General features: G+C 58.7%; 2 protein-coding genes across 2 annotated transcripts; both read right to left on the bottom strand.

The window, feature by feature from the left end:
* Positions 1-3,997: 3,997 nt before the first annotated feature.
* Positions 3,998-5,284, bottom strand: PLICBS_004812 (uncharacterized protein; the record flags this gene model as incomplete). Its single annotated transcript, XM_018325810.2, has 1 exon — positions 3,998-5,284. One exon carries the CDS (start codon positions 5,282-5,284, stop codon positions 3,998-4,000), a length of 1,287 nt encoding a protein of 428 aa, XP_018175562.2.
* A 6,121-nt stretch (positions 5,285-11,405) lies between these two features.
* Positions 11,406-13,348, bottom strand: PLICBS_004811 (uncharacterized protein; the record flags this gene model as incomplete). The annotated part of the gene is made up of 4 exons (XM_018325811.2): positions 11,406-11,579; positions 11,634-12,210; positions 12,264-13,028; positions 13,077-13,348. 4 exons carry the CDS (start codon positions 13,346-13,348, stop codon positions 11,406-11,408), a joined length of 1,788 nt encoding a protein of 595 aa, XP_018175563.2.
* Between the last annotated feature and the right edge of the window lie 4,860 nt (positions 13,349-18,208).

The raw sequence follows: 18,208 nt of genomic DNA, 5'->3' as shown, positions 1-18,208 counted from the left end.
TCCTCGAGGGAAGCAAGCACCAACGGGGATCCTGTATGCTTTTGAGTGTTGGATATCTACTTGGATGGCAGATCGGTCAGCTTCTCGTTTAACCAAATATCAAAGGGAACTCGCTCCACGACTTTTCGGCGCGCTCCAGTGAAATGACTGTTTGCAGTGGCCCGCCGGCTAGGGGCAGGATGGATGTGCGCTGCCGACGATCTACTGTCGGAGCCTCAGGGGTCGCCAGAGGAGAGCGTCCATACAACGGCTAAGGAAAGAAGAGCCAACTCGCACATCTCGCTTCGCCGTGGCACCTGCCTGATTATTGTCGCTCCTGCAGCCCCTGGTCTATCCAGCTGCCTGCCTGGTCGACCTTGTCCGTCCATTATTTTGCTTCGCCCCCGGAACACTCTCCTCCCACCGCGTACTCCACGGCTTGACTTCAGCGTTCCCCCATTTTGGAATTTAAAGCTTATAGCACAGCAAACCTTGCGAAGCCTCGCGCACCCGCGCCGTGCTCCAAGGCTCGGCCTACAAGCGTTTCCACAGCGAGCATTCGGAAGCCGGTCTCTTGATCAGGGCGTCGCCGCAACCCCGTAGCCTCCTCCCCTTAGGCGACTGAACAGGACGGCAGCACTGGGGCAACCTTGGAGCGTAGCCTGCGCGAGCGATACCGACAAACTCAAAAGCCGTCGCGCCGTGTTTGCTGGTTCTCTGGCGCGACTAGCCAGCTAGGACTGTTTATATTGTTCGGCGAGTCCTCCTGACACCCGAACCTGACTTGAGCCTCGTCCTGTTCTCACTGCACACGAACCTCTATCACAATCCTGGCCGTCCGCAAAGCCACGCATCCCAGGGACTCCACGTCTACTATCTCTCTCTACTCTCTCCTACCATAGAACTCCACTCATCGTCGATCAACCGCCGGAGACACTCGCTGTGGGAAAGATTCTCGATCGTTTGTTGTGCTCCGGCTCGCCATACCAGGCGTATCGTGATAAACACGTCGCTCAGGTCTCGACAACATGCCCTTCCCCTTTACATGAATCTAACAGCTAATGGAGCTTTCACAGAGCTCAGAGACTCGTATCTTCCAACCCCCGTCCAGTCAGGACGAAACTGCTCAGCATGTCTCCGTGAGTGTTCCTTGCAGCGCGAGGGCGCCCACATGGCTGACTCAATTCTGCACCGAGAAGCTTGGCTCAACAAAGTGTCGTCGGCTACAGCAAGCCCACGCATAGATCCGCAAGCCTCGCGGCGCAGGCCCCTTTGGCCAACAGTTTGCCCCGAGCCGCCGGCAGCTCTCCCGTCACCAAAAGGGATGGACCTGAAGGCCAGCGTACCACCTCTAAGCTTGCGGAGGCGTTGAAAAACCCAAACTGGCGAGATCGTGGGACTGATGGGGGCTCGTTCTCGTCCCTCAACATCAGCGCGGATGAGTCTCGCGCTGCCGGGCTCGATGGTGCACTGTCTCGGCCCCGTGGATGGCCCTCATCTTCCTCTGGCAGCTTGTACGCGGTCGAGCCGGATAACATCAACAACCGCAAGGTTTCCATGGCCGATCGACTGTTCAATGTGCGCCCGCCGACCAACGCCACACCTCGGGAGACCGCCTCGGACCGGACCCCAGGAAGGCACGGGGGCGAGGCAGTTGCCGCTGACCTGTGTCGCGTAATGGGACAAGTCAGCCTTGATGAATTTTCGGGGTGCTCGGGCATTTTCTTGCTTGACGTCTCAGGGCGAAATGGCCGTGGCTCGGCTGATTCCCTTGATGGCGGCCTCTCTGATATCTCTGCTCGTATGGAGCGCGGGCCAGTGACCATTATGCCAACTCGTGGTCGACACTCTGTCGCCAGAGTGTGCCGGCCCGACGTCACAGTCGCCCACCAAGGGGGCTATGCCTGCCAAAGAACTGGCGGCAGCGATGGTTTTCGACTATCATCCGGAAGTGGTCATCGCGGCCACCACCATAGTCTTGGTATGCGCACTGGCTTGACGTCGTCGTCGTCGTCTGCCCGAACACCGGATTCGTCCCATCACAGCAATGTCGGTGAAGCTGAAGTCATCTCTCAGCGGCAGCCCGAGCATGGCACCACGGCATCACCAACTATGCGTGACGTGGTTGCAGGTGGCCATCCAACAGCTTGCCAAGAGGAGTCGCGTGCCCATCTTGATGCCAAAAATGAAGCTTTCCAAAGGATGCTCGAGAGGCTCAAGAAACCAGCTCAAACTGCCACTTTGCATGCACAAGCCGTGAGGGACGCTGGCCGCACGGCTGTCCACGGACATGCCGTTGCCCACGGCCGTTCAAGGCTTGCACAGCCTGACGCTGGTCGCAACGATGTGGACGCGCCCAACACACGAAGAGAGCTCACCGTGTCCGACTTTGTTGTTCCCTACGGACGAGCCAAAAGTAGCACGCACCAGACGGAGCGTTCCAGCGACTCGGCCACCAGCACGGCCTCAAGTGCCAGGAATAACTCGCTAAACCCCAAAGCAAGAGAGTTTTTGTCTTTCAAGCAGGGCCTGCGACCTTCGCCTCCTCGCGAAAACCAGGACTCATCTCAAGCCTCAGGTTCTCTCGGACTGAGGGGATCCCAAAAAGACATCGCAAGGAATTCACCAGGCTGGACCAAAGTCAACCTTGGAGCGCCCAAGCCTGTGCTCACACCGGAGCCACTCATTCGTCCTTACGACAGAGTTGCGCCGAATCAAAACCCCAACCTGAACAGAGTACCAGATGTTCGCAACTTGGTTCCTATTCAACCCGCCGGCCTGCCCTACCCCCTGGTCCCGGGTGTGAACCTCTCCACTTACCCGCCCGATGCCGCTCAGCTCGTCGAGGTGCCGCAGGTTCTGCCCGGCTTGTACGCTGGAACCAGCGTCTTTGCCAGCCCCAACGCGGGCCCGAATACCTATCCGGCTACGACTCCGGCATATCGCTCACTTCCTTCTCGGCTCCAATATCCGATTTGGCCGGTAGCCCCTCAGCTTGCTGCGAATGCCTCGAACCCTGTTCTCCCCCCGGTTCCTGTCAGTCGTCCAGTGCCGGTGCCGAAGCCTCACTTTCCCAGCGTTAGCGGACAGCAGGCATACGAGGCGTACATTGAGCAGAGAAAGGCCACGGAGCCTGGCTACGCGATGGAATGCCGGCAGAGACAGCAACGCAGAGCGAAGCGCAATCAGGCGGCTAAACTCGCCGCTGACCGAGCCCCTTAGCCGCTGTGATAGGCGACTCTACCCAGTTCCGGCGATTTCTAGTCCGACACAGTCACTCCCTCCTTTTGCATCATTGTCGTCGGAAGGGGTCCAGTCTATTCGACCCACACTCACCACCTTACTGGAAGCCTGTCTCGATTGTTTAGCATCGTTGATGAGACGAACTTGTTTACATTTTCTCTTGCTGTTTACTCTGTACCCTAATTTCCCGCCTTTGTATTCTCTCTGTGCTGCTGTCGTTGATCTTGTATGGTGCGGGTCCACGTCACTCTCTGATCAACGGGAGATTGCGTGCTGCGGGATGCTGTCGGGTGTTATTCATGGTAGACATGCTGGTTTGAAGTAACCGCGTGGCTCACGCCCTCGCCGTCCCCGAAGCATGCTGCAACGTCGGAACTGGCGATGATACTCCTTTCTCGCGAAGAGACCACGAGCATCATGGTTATATGCCGGGCTATGGAAGCGTGAATGGCATAAGGCAAGCTCGAAATGGCTCGGAGCGCACGGAGAACGGGAGGAGAGTGGTGTGTATATTCCACCGCTGGCTTCATGTAAAGTAGTGACGCGTTATTAGTGTATCATATCTCTGATATCGAAGTCGTCTCCCAACCCGATGTCTCCTTTCCCGTGCCGTGATGCCATGATGACCGTTGCCAAACAAGAATACAATGATGAATCCACCCTGTGTGCAAAACTCTCCTCATAACTTGTACAACATCTCACTGCATCCATAGCAGCGTCTCGTACCCCGCCTCGATATGCTCCAAAATACACATTCCTCCGGGTAGCGTCAGCCTCAGTTCCTACGCTTGGATGGACCCGCGCATGGCTGGGCGGTCCGCACACCCGCCTTGCACTTGTTGTTGGACTTGCCGTACGGCATGCACACCTCGACGGCCCCGTCACGTCCCGCCTGCAGGAACCCGTTGGCGGAGCCATAGTCAAACATCCACTTGCCCCTGGGGTGAGTCCGGTCGGGCACGGGAGCGCCCCCGCGGAGGTGAGCCGCCGACATGTGGTTGAGGAACCCGTTGCAGTGGTCCACGTCGCCCTCGTACGAAGCCACAAAGGACTCGTCGCAGCCGGGCGCGAAGCAGTACATGACCGGCGGGACGGGCGAGCCTACGGGATTGTCTGTCGGCTCGTTGTAGACGATTTCCTGCACCTGTTCTGGGGATAGCTTCTTCTGCGACCTTGGCGGCATGACAGACAGCAGGTCGCGATGGTTGAGGTCAACATGGGTCTTGTACGAGTCAAGGCGGGTAAACCTGCGTCCGTTCTCCGGAATAGGCTTCCGGAGCTTGTTCCATGCCCGTGAGCGTGGAATCGCCAATGGCTCTTGAACCATGGAGCAGGCGCCGAGGGTACAGACCCAGATTTCCGTGGCAAAATGTATGCTCTTCATGTGCCTCTTCCATTCATTCGTCCCGGTAAATGTCGTTTGGCACTTAGCGAACTGGAGGAGACAAGGGAAGTTTGCCTTGCACACTTTCTTGTGGCTTTTGAGCTCGGCGCTGTTGCGCAGTGTCTCCTCACAGTTTGAACAGGCGTACTCCGACACCTGGCCGCGAGCTATCGCCACGGTGTAGCCATCGCTGCCCGTTGAACTAACGTGGCATTCTGCCAGCGGTGGAGAACTCTGAGTCTGATTCTCCAAGAATGCAAAAGTACCGTGACCGTGTTCTTCCGCAGGCTGCATACCGCCTTGCTCACTTGCCGTGGACGTGTGTGGTGGCGATCCGCCGAACTGGTATGCCGCAGTCGAGTGGCCTTGAGTTCCGTGGATGGCTGTCGGCATGAACGAGCTTTGGAACGGGTGAAACGAGTCTGGGTTGTGATGGCCAGCATATGCCAGAACCCCAGTAGGACCTGCTGCGTATCCCTCTGTAGGCTGTGTAGACTGACCCGGCGGTGTGCTTGTAGCCGATAATATACCCCCGTGATTGTCTGGGCTGGACGTATGCCCGTACGTGTAAAAGTCCTGGCCCAGGTTACCGACGGAGGCTGGAGATGTCTGACCCTCGGAGTATCCTTGTGCTTGAGTAAAGTATTGCTCTCGAAGGCTGGGGTCGATGGGATCCATGATTCGTTTCGGTACAACAGCTCGAAGCCCCAAGTTGACAGCTTGGCCCAAGAAGTCGAGTGAGAGGAGGGTTTTGTTCGCAGTGGTGAGTTGTGGAGATGATGGGCCGAAGCTCGCACCTCAAAAGCGAGATGTTTGGATGTCGGCCTGCGTACGAGTCGGTGGATGGAAGTGTCTGCCTTTACGGGCCTGTCGAAGCGTTCGGCGCAAGGACCAGAGTTATGGCTGCTCTGCTTGACAGAAAGCTATCTTGTCGAGAACCTCTGTCTTGCTGACGCTGCGACGCAAGGTTCGTTCTTGTGTCTGGGTGGTGTCTTGGGGGGGAAAGAGGTCAAGTCTGGACAAGAACACGGTGCCGAATGTTCATCACCCCTTTTCAACGTTGCTTTCTGTCAGGGGAGCAGACGCCGCGTGTCGATTTCAGGTATGTGAATCTCCCAGGGAATGCTTTGCGTATTTATACAAGCCCACGGCAGTGTTCTTCAACTGCTGCAGGGACATTCACTGGTAATTTTCTTAGCCACGCCAAAACGCCAGCGTCTGCAGGACGACATAATCAGTGGCCGGGGTGGACGGGCAGGAAGTAGCTGCTCTGGGAGAGCTGCCCACCCACCCACACCACTTAGCAGAGCCTCAAAGAGGGCCATGGCTAGAAGTGGCAGTGTGGCCAAGGCATTCCCTGGTCCAGGGAGTCGGTGAGCCAGTGGTGCCTGATGGGATGTTGTATCCTGAGTCCTCTCGCGTGAGCAACTTGAAGGGGTGCAAAGGTTGGACATCAAGCTTGACAGCACTCTGAGTGCCCGGAGAAGTCTTCGCTGCGTCGTCTGCTACTGCATTCACCAGTGTGCGCTCTGAACGCGTTGCTGCCCTGGGATCCTCGCCTTCGGAGTCCTGACCCTTCTGGCCCCTTGCCCAGAGTGAGATTTGCGGTGAGCTCGGGTGTCCTGGTATGCCACCTGTTGCTGGAGGAGGCAGTAAGGCGTCGAGGAGCGCCGAGCGAGTGGATGAGCCTGCTGCAAGGCCAACACGCGCCGGCCACCAGGAGTGCCGCCAGGGTTCATTCTGGGATCGACCGTACCAAGGGTGTCCGTGTGCCCGTCTGGGTGAGGGTCGTCAGGGGTTCCACGCGTGATGCACCACGGGGCGTATCCAATTTGGCTTCCATGCAGTTCCCGTCTCTGTGGTTGAATCCACGGGCTGCAGCCGTGCAGTGCAGTCCAGCACAAGGTGGGGGAGGGTGTCTGTATGACATGGCTGGAGCATACGGAGTGCAGGTAAACCCTCCTCTTTGTAACCAATTCCAGAAATCAGGTTGCCAAATTAAAGGAAGGCGGTCGGGCATGGTCTGCTCCATGGCCGCAGCCATGGGACGAGGCGACAGGCAGTCGTTGGCGTCCCAGCGGGCCGGAACTGCGCAGGGTCGCAAATCTAATGCAGCCAGGCCGGTATCCAGTAACACGCTACTGCACCGGCATGGCCTTCGCCGCGGTGTTGCTGGCCCAGCAGACCTTGAAAGTCCACGTCTCTGATGAAGGTGCCCTGAACATTGAGCTTGGTCTGATGGGCGAGCAGCGTCGAATGCTTGGGCTCTGTAGCGTACAGGGTGTCGACTCGGTGCGGCGGATGGGGGATGGTGGAGCGAGGGTGAAGCACGCAGCTCATCCATCCCGCGGAGAAGATCACCCGGTTTGGCTGTCGAAGTGGTCAACGGTCGGCGTCGGGGGACCAACAGTGCCCCAAGAGCACGGCCAGGAGTTCGGCCGCATGGAGGCTGGCAGATGGCCATGCCTGGCGGCCATGGCTCCCGTTGACGATGGACTTGAGGAAGAGCGGTATGAGATGGTGGTCCACCGAGACACAGGCTGCAGCCGTGTGGATGAATTGGAGTATTACGAGCGCCGATGCAGGTGGCATGCGGTGAAGTGAAGGCGGTGGTGGCGGGCGGTCATGATGGTGGAGGACGGTGGTGCGCCCAGCTGGCGCACCACCTCTGAGAAGCCTGAGGTGGCATCCTTTTGGTGTGGGGGATGACAGTGGAAGGGATGAGTGGCAGGTGCTAGCGCCGCCAGTCGACTTAGACGCCCGGCGCTGCAGGGGCCGGCAGGGGGGCCACAGCGGGATGCTCCGCTCCTCTCAGCGGCCCCGGGCCTGTACCTACCCCCACCTCACTTCAAGCCCCCCCGAGCCCCCAGGCGCCCCCAGCACCCTCATGCCCGTCATGGGCTCGGCGGCCTTCGGTTAAGCCCAAGGTAGCCTGGCGTCCCGTCCCGCTAGCCACGCCACGGGGCCAGGACGACTCCCCTTGCCCTGCTGCCCTCGGGGCTCCCAGGCAGGACATGTTGGCTTCAGCACCCGTCAGGGCATCGGAGTCCAGCTCTCGGCTCAGCCGGGCGCGGAGGCCGGCCGGTGGGCGTTCAGCCCGATGCTAGCGTGAGACCGTCGCGTTTCTTTCTTTCTCGCCGTCCTTCGCGGGGTGAACTGCCCAAGCGCTGGCAACGAACGCCATGCCGTGGGCTTGAGCCCCTGCGTCCGGTGGACGATTCTAGAAAGCCGACCGGTGCCGTTCCAAATCGAATCACCATCAACGCGTGTCATCCAGCCCGAGGCAGCGGTCGTGGAACGGTCAACAACCGACGGCGAGATCAGCAACGGCTGTATCCTCCAGGCACGGACGACTCCGCTGGTGTGGCAACAGCCTGGTCTGCGGCCCGCCCGCCGACGCCCTTCTAATGCCAGTGCCGCGCATCTCATTCGAACGTCGTTTCGCATCGGCCGAGGCCTAAGCGCCGACAACGCCAAGCCCATGTCCCTGAAGGCCACATGGCAACGGCCTGCTCATCTTGGGCGGCAGCTAAACCCGGACGCATCCCTGTTCCTAGCCGTGCCAAACAACAGATGGGCGTCGGGTACCGACCGAGTACTGACCTGGGTCCTCAGACATGACGATCCGGCGGCTCGCTCTCGCAGTGCCCGTTTCGTTCAGAGGTTTTGAGCGAGTACTCCTTTGAGGCGCGTAAGTTTACCATGGCGGGGCTCGCTCTCACACGGCTTTGCAGGCGAACAACACCTCGTTGGCAGCCAGGTAACACCTCTGTCACGAGGATGATGGCATGTCAGCAGCACACACATCGCAGGCCTTCTGCCCAGCTTCTGCCGCTAAATCCTCCGCTTAAACCCTGCCGCTATTTGGCAACGCACGTACCGCACGCGTGGGAGCAGAGAAGCAGGCCAGCCTCCCGGAAGGATTTGCGAACCATGGACAAGGGCCCTTGCATACACACGTGTTGACGAGGACCAACTTATTACGAGATGGTGATGCTGCTGCTGCTGCTGCTGCTGCTGCTCATGGCCGCGTTCCTTCTTTTGAGATGGGCACTTGTCCCACAGGATTCGTGGCCCCTGCTAACTGACCGTGGTAAAATGTACCAAGATGCCCCTTCTTCAGCCAGACTGCCCGGTTGCTGCGTGTCATACCGTAGGCGCTGGCTCCGTCGCCGCCCTGTCCTTGCCACGCAGGTACAGCGTGAGCGTCCTCCTGCCTTGTTCAGAGCGGGGCCTCACAGACTGTCTCCGGGCAAACAAATCACCCAGGAAGCGACTTCCTTGAGAGCCTCGAGAACGTTCCTACTACCCCCAGGCTGAAGAAGGTGCTGCCACCATAAATGACATACACTCCATCTAGTAGGCCGACACCGACTGATGCCTGAGCTACGGCCTTGGTACGAACTCCATTGACCTTTGTGCCGCCCCGGGCGAGCGTCGACACCCCTTTTCCCTCTCCCGCACTTCTGAAGACGCCGTGCCTTGCTCGCCGCCCATCTGCTTAGACGCACGCTAAATCCATCAAACGATCGTCGGGGGCGCGGCACGACACACCCATACCCCTGCGATTAGTAGCTCCGCACTCCCAACTTTTGAACTTACAGGTGCGACATCCATATCGCCCAGATCCCAACCCCAGCATCTATACTCGCCCGCGGTGGGGACGCCGAACCACGCCGTGCGTCACGCATGACAGATACAGGGAAGCAAGCGAGCGAGCGAGCAAGCAAGCAAGCAAGCAAGCAAGCAAGCAAGCAAGCATTGCAGTGATTGCACCCGTCTGGCCGCAGGAACGGATGCGGTAGGATCCGCAGAAGTCATGTCGGGCGACCCATTTGCGGGGATCAAGACGTTCAGCATCTTCAGCCACCAACCAAGCAACACACATCCTCCCAGCTTCGGGCCCTCCGTTCGCCGCCATCCAGGCATTCTAATTTTGTCCGCGGTGGCTCCCGTCGTGAAGATTGCGGGCCATTTGCTCAGACTCTCGTTCACGTCCTCGCCCGCTGCAGCATCAGCCGAGCTGTTGGCCCGTTTTCGCGGCCTAGCTCCATTGTACCATGTACGGGCGTTGCACCGGTGGCTGCCTCCGTCCGGCGGGCCTTCACCGGTTGAAACACCAGGGGCGGAGAGCATCTGGTGTACGTTTGCACATGGGTTTCCGACGGCGTCGGGGCGGAACGTGGGGAGCGCAGATCCATCCTGCTGTGAGTCTTGGTGTTTGTGTGTGTGGTGAAGGAAGCTGACGTTCTCACAAGCCCGACTTCACCATCTTAGACCCGAATGGCTACAAAACAGATCGGCGCAACGACGTTCAGGGACCTTCGTTACGAGCATGGGCAACCTTGCGCTGTCCACTGTCGGTCCTGTAAGGTACAAATTACAGAGACCCAGAGTCCTGAAAGCCCCAGTCCCGGTTCCTGCGGCCCCCAAGACCAACAATGCGTCACCGGACCACACGACGTAGCACAACATGACCCTACTGTATAGCCGCTGATCAAGCGCCCGTAGCTGGCTTACAGGCGCCATTACTCCGTCCAGAAACCGTTGCCTGCAGTTCAGCCAACAACTGCCTCCTTTTGCCGAACAAATGCGCCGCCGCTCAAGTCCAACTCCAGCACCGACCCATGGGTGCGTCCTCGCTGACGCATGTCTTATGCTCAACGTATGGTTCATGAACCTGTGCGAGATTGGAGCAGCCGTCGGACTAGCAATGGCCAGCAGTAGCACCGCCGTCAAAATTACCGCGGCCGAAAGGACGGCCTTTGCCGCGCATCCAAGCAGCAACAGTTGCAGATGGCGTCCGAGTAAGATGATGCGTGTCAGACAGCGCCGTGGCGTGTTTGGCGTCTAGAGAGTTGCACAGCATTTCAAGGCACGCCAGGCGGTCCCCGCGGACGAACTCTGTCCCAACACCCGCGCTGTGTTACAAACATTTGCGAGCGGCCGGTCCGGCCGCTGCTCGTACTGCTGCTACACTCGGCCCCAGCCTTCGAAACACCCGGCCAACGAGACATTGCCCAACTGCTGGTCTTCGACCGTGACTACGTATGTACACCCCGGTAACGTTGAGCACACGACGACCATTCCAGAAGACACTCCGTTGTTATCCCTTCTCGGGCCCAGTCTTTCAGGATACGAGACCAGTGCAAGCCACGGCCTCTGCCGCGCAAGGCTGGCCAGTTGCGTAGCCTCGCCTCTTGACCCGGCACTCTGGTTCAGCCGCTTTTTCTGGTTGCGCCCGTCGTTTCGACGTGCGTATGAAGTCGCGGCTGAGCCGGGCACAGCAACCTCTTCGAGTAAGCCGGGGAACCTCGTCGGTCCTGATGGCTGGACGGGGGCCAGGCCGTAGAGGCGGGCGGGGGGCCAATGTGACGGAAGGAGATGCACGCCGGCGGCCCTCGAACCTGTTTCGAGCTGAAGCCTCAGGTTGGCCGACATCGAGGTACGCCGACATCCCAGACAGAGGATCTGCGCGGCATGCGTGACTACATGCCTACCTTTTTACATGTCCTGGGACGCAGTGGCGTCCGGCCGGTTGAGCTGATATGCATGCTCGTCCGAAAGTGGCCTCGGGCCATTTCACTGCTTGTCGACGTCACGGAGAGGTTGCAGGCCAAGTTTGGCAGAACGGGAAGTAGAGAACACGAGTCAAAATGTAAGAGCAAACTACACACCCGGCCATCAGAGCCCAGGAAGCCTCTATAGCAACATTACATGTCCCCCCAAGAATGGTATACGGTATCGAGAATACAATACGCTCATCATGGTTGCCCTCGCTTTCATTGTCGTCGTCATGTCATGTCCGCGGCATGTCGTCTCCAGCGACTGCCGCTTCCTCCCCCTCCATAGCAGCCATCTGGTCATCGCTAGTCTCGACTCGCTCTACCATGCAGTTTGTCGAGCACCGCACGTGTCCACATTCGACGCAGGAGGGGGACGTCTTGAAGTTCATGGTGGTGTCGCAGAAACACTGTCAGAGTGGTCAGTCCGGCGATTCGTAAGGGGGGGACCCCCGGGTACTCACGCAATTCCACATGTACGTTTCGTCGCCGGACGGCTTCTTGAAAGGCCGCACGTCAATGTCCTCGGTGCTCTTGCGCTTCTTGCCGCCGGCCATGTCGACGTCGCTGCCGGGCACGGCCAGAAAGTCCACCTCCTTGATCGCGTCTTGCTCGTCCTCTTGGTACCTCCACTCTGAGATGTCCTTCTTCTCCAGGCCCTCTTTGCCAAACAAGTGGTTGTCAATGTGGTCGCACCGCTTGGTCCACGAATTGCCTCCCCGCTCGATGGCAGAGATCTCAATGATCTCGACACAGAACCCGCACCAGAATCTCGGACCACAGTGGCGGCCCATCCGACACTTCTCCAACATTTCCTCTATCTCTTCGGCGCCTTTGACGTCGTGATCCTTCTGCAGGTGATTCTTGAAGCTTTCCCTCCGCTGGCAAGTCTTGTTGCAATTAAGCTTGTTACAGTTCCAAGTCTCCAGCTCGTAGTGCTGGCTGCTCTCATGCCTCTTCCAATCGTTCTTGCTCCCGAATCTTTTAGAGCACTGTTTGAACGTACAGCCGTATGGCTTCTGGTGTCTTTTGATGTGCTTTCTGGAGCATGGTGTGAGCGCCGACGATCCCCTTTACCAGAGAACAAGACTTACTTCAATTCGCACTGCCGGCTAAAGGTCTTGCCGCAGTCGTTGCACTCGGGCCGGTTACTAGGATCATCCTCACTTTGGCATGCATCTCCTGTATCCTGTCCACGAGCTCGGAGCGCAGTTTGGAGATCCTCCGTAGGAACCGCGGTGAGGAGGCTGACGATCTCCTCTTTGTTGCGGTCGGCACCATGGGCCATTGCTTTCAGAAGTTCCACGATGGCGCTGAAATCCGGGCCGCGTCTGCACCGCTGCGGGAGCGCCAAGTCGGCTCTGTGGTCCTCAAGGCCAGGTTGGGTGCACTCACTGGGGCCTAAGCGGTCTATGCTTAGTTCATGCCGCTCTGGCTGCGGTGATGGTTTCTCCAACGGCTCAGGCAGAGTCGGTGCCGGTGTGCCGGCAGCATGATCGGGGCAGGCCTGCTGATCATACTCTGGAGACTCCACGTCGAAATCCGGGGAAGTTTGCAACTCGTAGTCACCGATGGACTGGGTGTCCAAGCTGCCCATGTTCATAGGTTCCACAAGCTCATCCTCGTCATCCCCATTAGACGCGGCCGTGGGCTTGACCAAAGACGGGCTCCGGAAGATTGAAGGGTCAATACCCACGGAGGTCTCCTGCAGTGAATTGAGTTGGCCATCCCCAAAATGGTGATCCAGAGACGTCGCTTGGCCTGAAAGACCGGGAGAGTCCTGCAAATACGGTGGCCGGGCATCGACGGCGACGTGGAAACTCCCAACGCCTTTGAGGTTAATCTTGTCCTCTGGCGGCCTGATAACACATCAGTCTAGCGGAACTACACGGGCCACTACAACGTACCGGTAGATGAAGTCCTTGTGGTCATCGTCGGCGGTCAATGTGATCTTATGGGCGCGATGGAGGTGTGATCGGAAATTATCCGCCCTCGGCCAGACTTTGGGGCCTTTGCTGCCTGGCGTGCAGTGAGGGCAGACAAATGACCGTCCTGGGAGAGCATGCTCTCCATGCACCGATCTCTTGTGACGCACGAGATCGTTGGAGGTGCTGAATCCTCGTTGGCCTTTCGGGCAGTTGATATAAGGACACTTGTGGGCCTTCAGATGGCGTTGCATGTGTTTCCTGTCCCATATGAGCAAGTAATGACACAGAAGTCTTGCAGAAACTCACTTAAGTTCACCCTGACTCTTCACGGTTGCGGGACATTCCGTGCAGGCAAACTTGCCACTTGGACCGCGGGAGGTCACTCGTGCGGCGAGAACGTCCTGAGCTGGGTTGAGTCGGCAATCACCCATAGCCTGTCCGATGTTCAAGTCGAGTGTCGTGTCATCTCCGTGTATAGACGCGCTCGCAATGCTGTACGTCGCGCGACTACCACCGTATCCTGAGTCAGGGGGCAGGTGAGACGAGCAAACAGATGGAGAAGCGGCGCTTCGGTAGTCCCTGAAACTTTGTTCATGAGCGAACTGTCCGGATGAAACATAACGGCCATGTTGATCGTTCGGAGACGGAGCCTGCAGAAGTGCGTTCCATGGCTCACTTTTCCGGGATGCCGCGTTGAAAATGTGGATGGGCCATGACTCCGAATATCCAGAGTGATCAACCGGCATCGCGCTCGGGGGGAATTCCAAAAACGGAGGATCCATAGTCACGGTTCCAAAAGACAAAGTAGAGGTTGATCACGGAGTCAGCTGTTGCGATACCATCGACGGCAGACCTTGGCTCCCTGCAACGTCCAGCGGCTCACGGCAGCGACGCCCGTAGAATGAGAGCGCGGCAGGGAGTGAATAGTGGGTGCATCCGAGCTGTGAGCAGGCAGCAACAGCGACTCCACGACCGTCGTCCGTTACTATCGTCCGTTGTAGCGGTGTAGCGTTGGCGTAGAAATGCTAACCCTTCTAAGAGGGGACACACGCAGATGGCCAGGCAAAGTGAGGCGAGGCGGATTTATAAGGCTGGCCCAACCGAAAGAGCCGCACGAAGCGGGACAGAGAAAGCCTGCAGTCCTGTCGGCTGCTGTAGAGTAGACTCTAGATTGGACACTGCAGCCAACTGCCAAGTTAGCCCTGCGTAGCTCGGGACGCAACAAGCACGTAGCGGGCTCGGGCTCGAAAGGCGCAGGCGGCTAAACGGCTGACGGGGGTCATGCACCAAAGGACGTGGCCACGGCAGTGGGACAGGGCGTCAAAGTGTTGATGCCATGCAGAACCTGGGCTGAAGACTCGAGTGACGAGCGGTGTGCACGAGGACACCAGACGCTCTCAAGGCAGCTCGAGAAAGGATACACCTGACGAAGACACCACGACGTCAAGGTACAGGACTGTGTCGCAGCGCCAACGCGGAGGAAGAAAGGGGCTCAAGGAAGATGGGGAGACAAGATGGTTCGCGGTTGGTGGGTGTCACTGAAGCCACTCCCGCAGGTGGCCGTCGATTCGGTGAGGGACGACTCGTGGAGTCGCGGAGACGCCCAGTAGAGACAGAGGAGCCGGGCACCGATGACGAGGGTTGCTCACGAGGTGCCGGTGGTGGTCATTGTTTGTCCGTCCTGCGCACAGGCTGGCGGGCGGCACTGGATCTCGCGGGTCGGCGGAGAGTTTTGGCTGCGTCGCACGGCGTCAGCCTGCGTGCGTGCGTGCGTGTGTGCTTGCTTACTTGCTTGCTTGCTTGGGCGTGACGTGACTAGCAGAGGGACAAGAACATTCGGCGGCGGAGAAGGGCAGACGCAGACGCTGGATGCTGGACGGCCGACGACACGCAGGCCCAAGCGCCAGGGTCGTCCAGAAGAAGGAAAAGAGGCTGACTGGCACGGGAGCGAGGGCGCGACGCAACGTTGACGACGACGAATTCGCCGTGCCTGTTAGGCGGGCGAACCACTGCGGGCGTGGTTCGCCTCACTTTCAACTGAGTTCGGTGTGGTTGTGGCCAATCAGGCGGCGCCCTGTCACGAGCTGTGTGGTGCTCCTTCCGCAGTCGCCCGGGGTGGGTGTCGGTGAGAAGATTGAATCGAAATTTCAACAAGGCAGCAGCGAGGCAACCCGGAGGGGCAGTTGCCTTGCCGTGCTCGTGCGACGCACATGGGGCCCGGCGTCCCGACTCTGCCCAACGGCCTCCCGCGTCGTCCTTCTTCACGCGTCCATCATCATCACCACCTCCACCGCGACCACAACCACCACCACCACCCACCCGGCCACCCACCCACTCCTCCTGCTGCAACGCCCAGTGCCTTGCATCCACCACCCCGGCAGGCGTCGTCGTCGCCCCTCCAAACGCGCCCCTGCTTCGCGGCTGCTCTTGTCTCTTTGCGCGACAGGGCATTCTAGTCATGCCGTGTTGGGTGGCTGCACCCTTCGGCACCGTCTGCAGAGTTGCTATACATTCCACGGGCAGTGGTGCAGTACAGCACATCAAGTGCCTCGATGGTTTGCTTGTCCGCCTCCACCCACTCGCTTCCTTGACCAAGATGGAGGTCTGAGGCTGGACGACGGATGACGACCCCGGCTCCCCTTCGCTCGCAAGTCTCGATATGACCGACCGATCGCTGCTGCTGTCGGGCCCAGCCAAGCACACCCGACCGTGAATGTCCTCTCGCTCTGCCCCAGAAGTTGGGCATCCACGGTGCTGTTGACCAAGTGGCTGAGCGTGGAAGGACTAGTGCCCTGCAACTAGGACTCGAGTGAGCAGTCATCCGCGTGTCCGATCCAGAGCTGCCAACCACTCGGAACACTCGTCCATGGCAAGCGCCTCAGCCATGGACAGATCGTACGTGTCTCTGGGCGTGAATACCCGTCATGCTCAACTCGAGGACGGCGACCGGCGTGCGGCGGCTTGATGCGAGCCGACTTCAGAGTCCCCTTGGTATTCTTCCACACGATACTCATGCGAGTTCGAAATGCAAACCGGCTGCGTACCTAGCAGTCACAGGTCACCGAAACTCGTCATTAGTATGACGAGTGGCATGTCGAGACCGCTGCAGGGAATCGAGCATCAAGTTGAGGATTGATCACAAGTTTGCTTCTCATCAATGGGGGTTTTGCAAACTTACGATTTAACAGTGCCGTTCAGTTACTTGTGCTTGGTGGCGAGGCTCATGAGTCGTCGTGCAGATGCTCACCCGTGTCGGCCTTGTCCTGACTGCTTTGCCTCACCTGTTCACTGAGAGCTGTCCATACTGCGAATATACAGCGTTCCCTTGGCCGGATCGCGTACCGGCCTCACTTGCCAGGCCCCTTCGTTCTCAGAGTAGGTCCCTCGCTGGCCTGTCCTTGCTGGCTTGTCCACTAGTCAAAGCACCTCCCCGCGTCGCGGCAACCAGGCTCCATTCCAAGGGTATCCGCGTGGGGCCCGATAACCGAAACGACTCTCGCTACTATTATCTGCAAGCTCTCATCAATGTCCCCTTCCGTGGTGCCTGTCGGTGAGTGATCATGTCGGCGCTTCTCGCTTGTGTTGCTGGACGACCAGGCTCGTTTGCCAGAAGCACCGTGCGCTGTGCATCAGAGTACTAGGATGTATGTCTTTGGTCCTGTATCATCATGGATTGTATCTTGAAGAGTGGGCTTCATGCGAGCTGCCAGGCCATGGCAGCATTATAAATCCCCTCGATCGGTTTTGCCGATACACTCCTTGGCATCAAGCAGCATCGAGGAAAGCTTCACAGCCCTGCAAAGTTCGGCCGTTCGCTCTCGGTCTGGGGTGAGCAAACTCTGGTAATTCAACAGCAAACGTTTAAAGTTCAGGTTCGTGTTATGCTCAGCTTGTCCCGAGGGTGCTTAGCTGATGTCGAGACCTCTACTGCCAGGAGGATAGCCGGGCGAACGCGGATTATACACCAGAATGTGCGACTGGGACGAGTTCCTCTTTGCATGCAACCACTCCGTCTTCCGGCTCAAATGGCATTGTCACTTTGCACGCAACGACCCAAACCATCGGTGCTACGGGGTTCAAGTCCTGCGCGGCTCGTGGCCACAGGCCAGGATGTGTGATGAGTGCAACGCACAGGTGCAGGCTCAGAATGCTGCGAGGCAGTAGTTGCACGAACCTATCTAGCGACTCAGGCTGTGATGGGACTGGTTGGAGTACGGTCATGGCTGGCTTCTCGGGTTACATGTGGTTTGGTACGCGACTGGGTTGTAAGCTGTGCGCTTTCTTGGGATCATAGACTGGGGGATTCCGATAGACTGCTTGTGTCATTTTCCTCGCTTCCGGAGTCCTCCGTGGTGTTTGATAGCTCCGTGTCGCCCGTGACAACTCACGCCCAGCAAACAGATACGCCCGTCAGGCCGATTCGTTTGAAGGTCTCTGCTACTATGGTGAGCGCCGCAGCTGGAGCAAACACACTCACACATGTGCCTGGCCGGAGACAAAGGCAAGTCTCACCTCGGGTCTCACAGGAACAGGACGCGTACCACATTCTAGAAGCCACCGAGATCGCCCGCCCGTACGACCCTACAGAACATTGACGCCCGTCACGGGTGCAGCGGACGCAAGGCTGCTATGCTCGGCTCGGTGGATGACGGGGCTTGCTTTGTGAGACGACCTCCCCCCCTTTTCTTCCCATCGGTTTGGCCGGGGTGCCGCGTTTCACCGAGCAAGCGCCCCCATGCCGCGACAAGGGGGAAAACGGGGGGTAGGGGGATCCTGGTGTTGAAGCCGTGGTATTATTTCTCCGGAGCTAGGACCGGGGCGGGACGAAGGGGGGGGGGGGTTATTATGTGCTGGGTGCGGAGGAGGGTTTGCTCATGCAAGTAGCCGTCGCCGCCGTGGCGCAAACCAGACAGGGAGGAGGCATGCTTGGGAGTACATTGTTTTGTTATGTTGATGCATGAGAGGATGGGCGCGCGCGAGATGACGGTCGACTGGGACAGCAGCATATGCTACGGACGTTTTGTGTGGTGTGCTATACGAACGAGGCATGTTGTTGTTGGGGAGTGGGCACATGTCACGGAGAGCCGGCTATGCGGGTGAGATGACTGGCA

The sequence above is a fragment of the Purpureocillium lilacinum genome (genome assembly GCF_023168085.1).
Source record: "Purpureocillium lilacinum CBS 284.36 DNA, scaffold_3, whole genome shotgun sequence".
NCBI classification, from domain to species: Eukaryota; Fungi; Ascomycota; class Sordariomycetes; order Hypocreales; family Ophiocordycipitaceae; genus Purpureocillium; species Purpureocillium lilacinum.
Note: the sequence above shows the minus strand (reverse complement) of the source record. Positions and strands in the feature narration are given on the sequence as shown.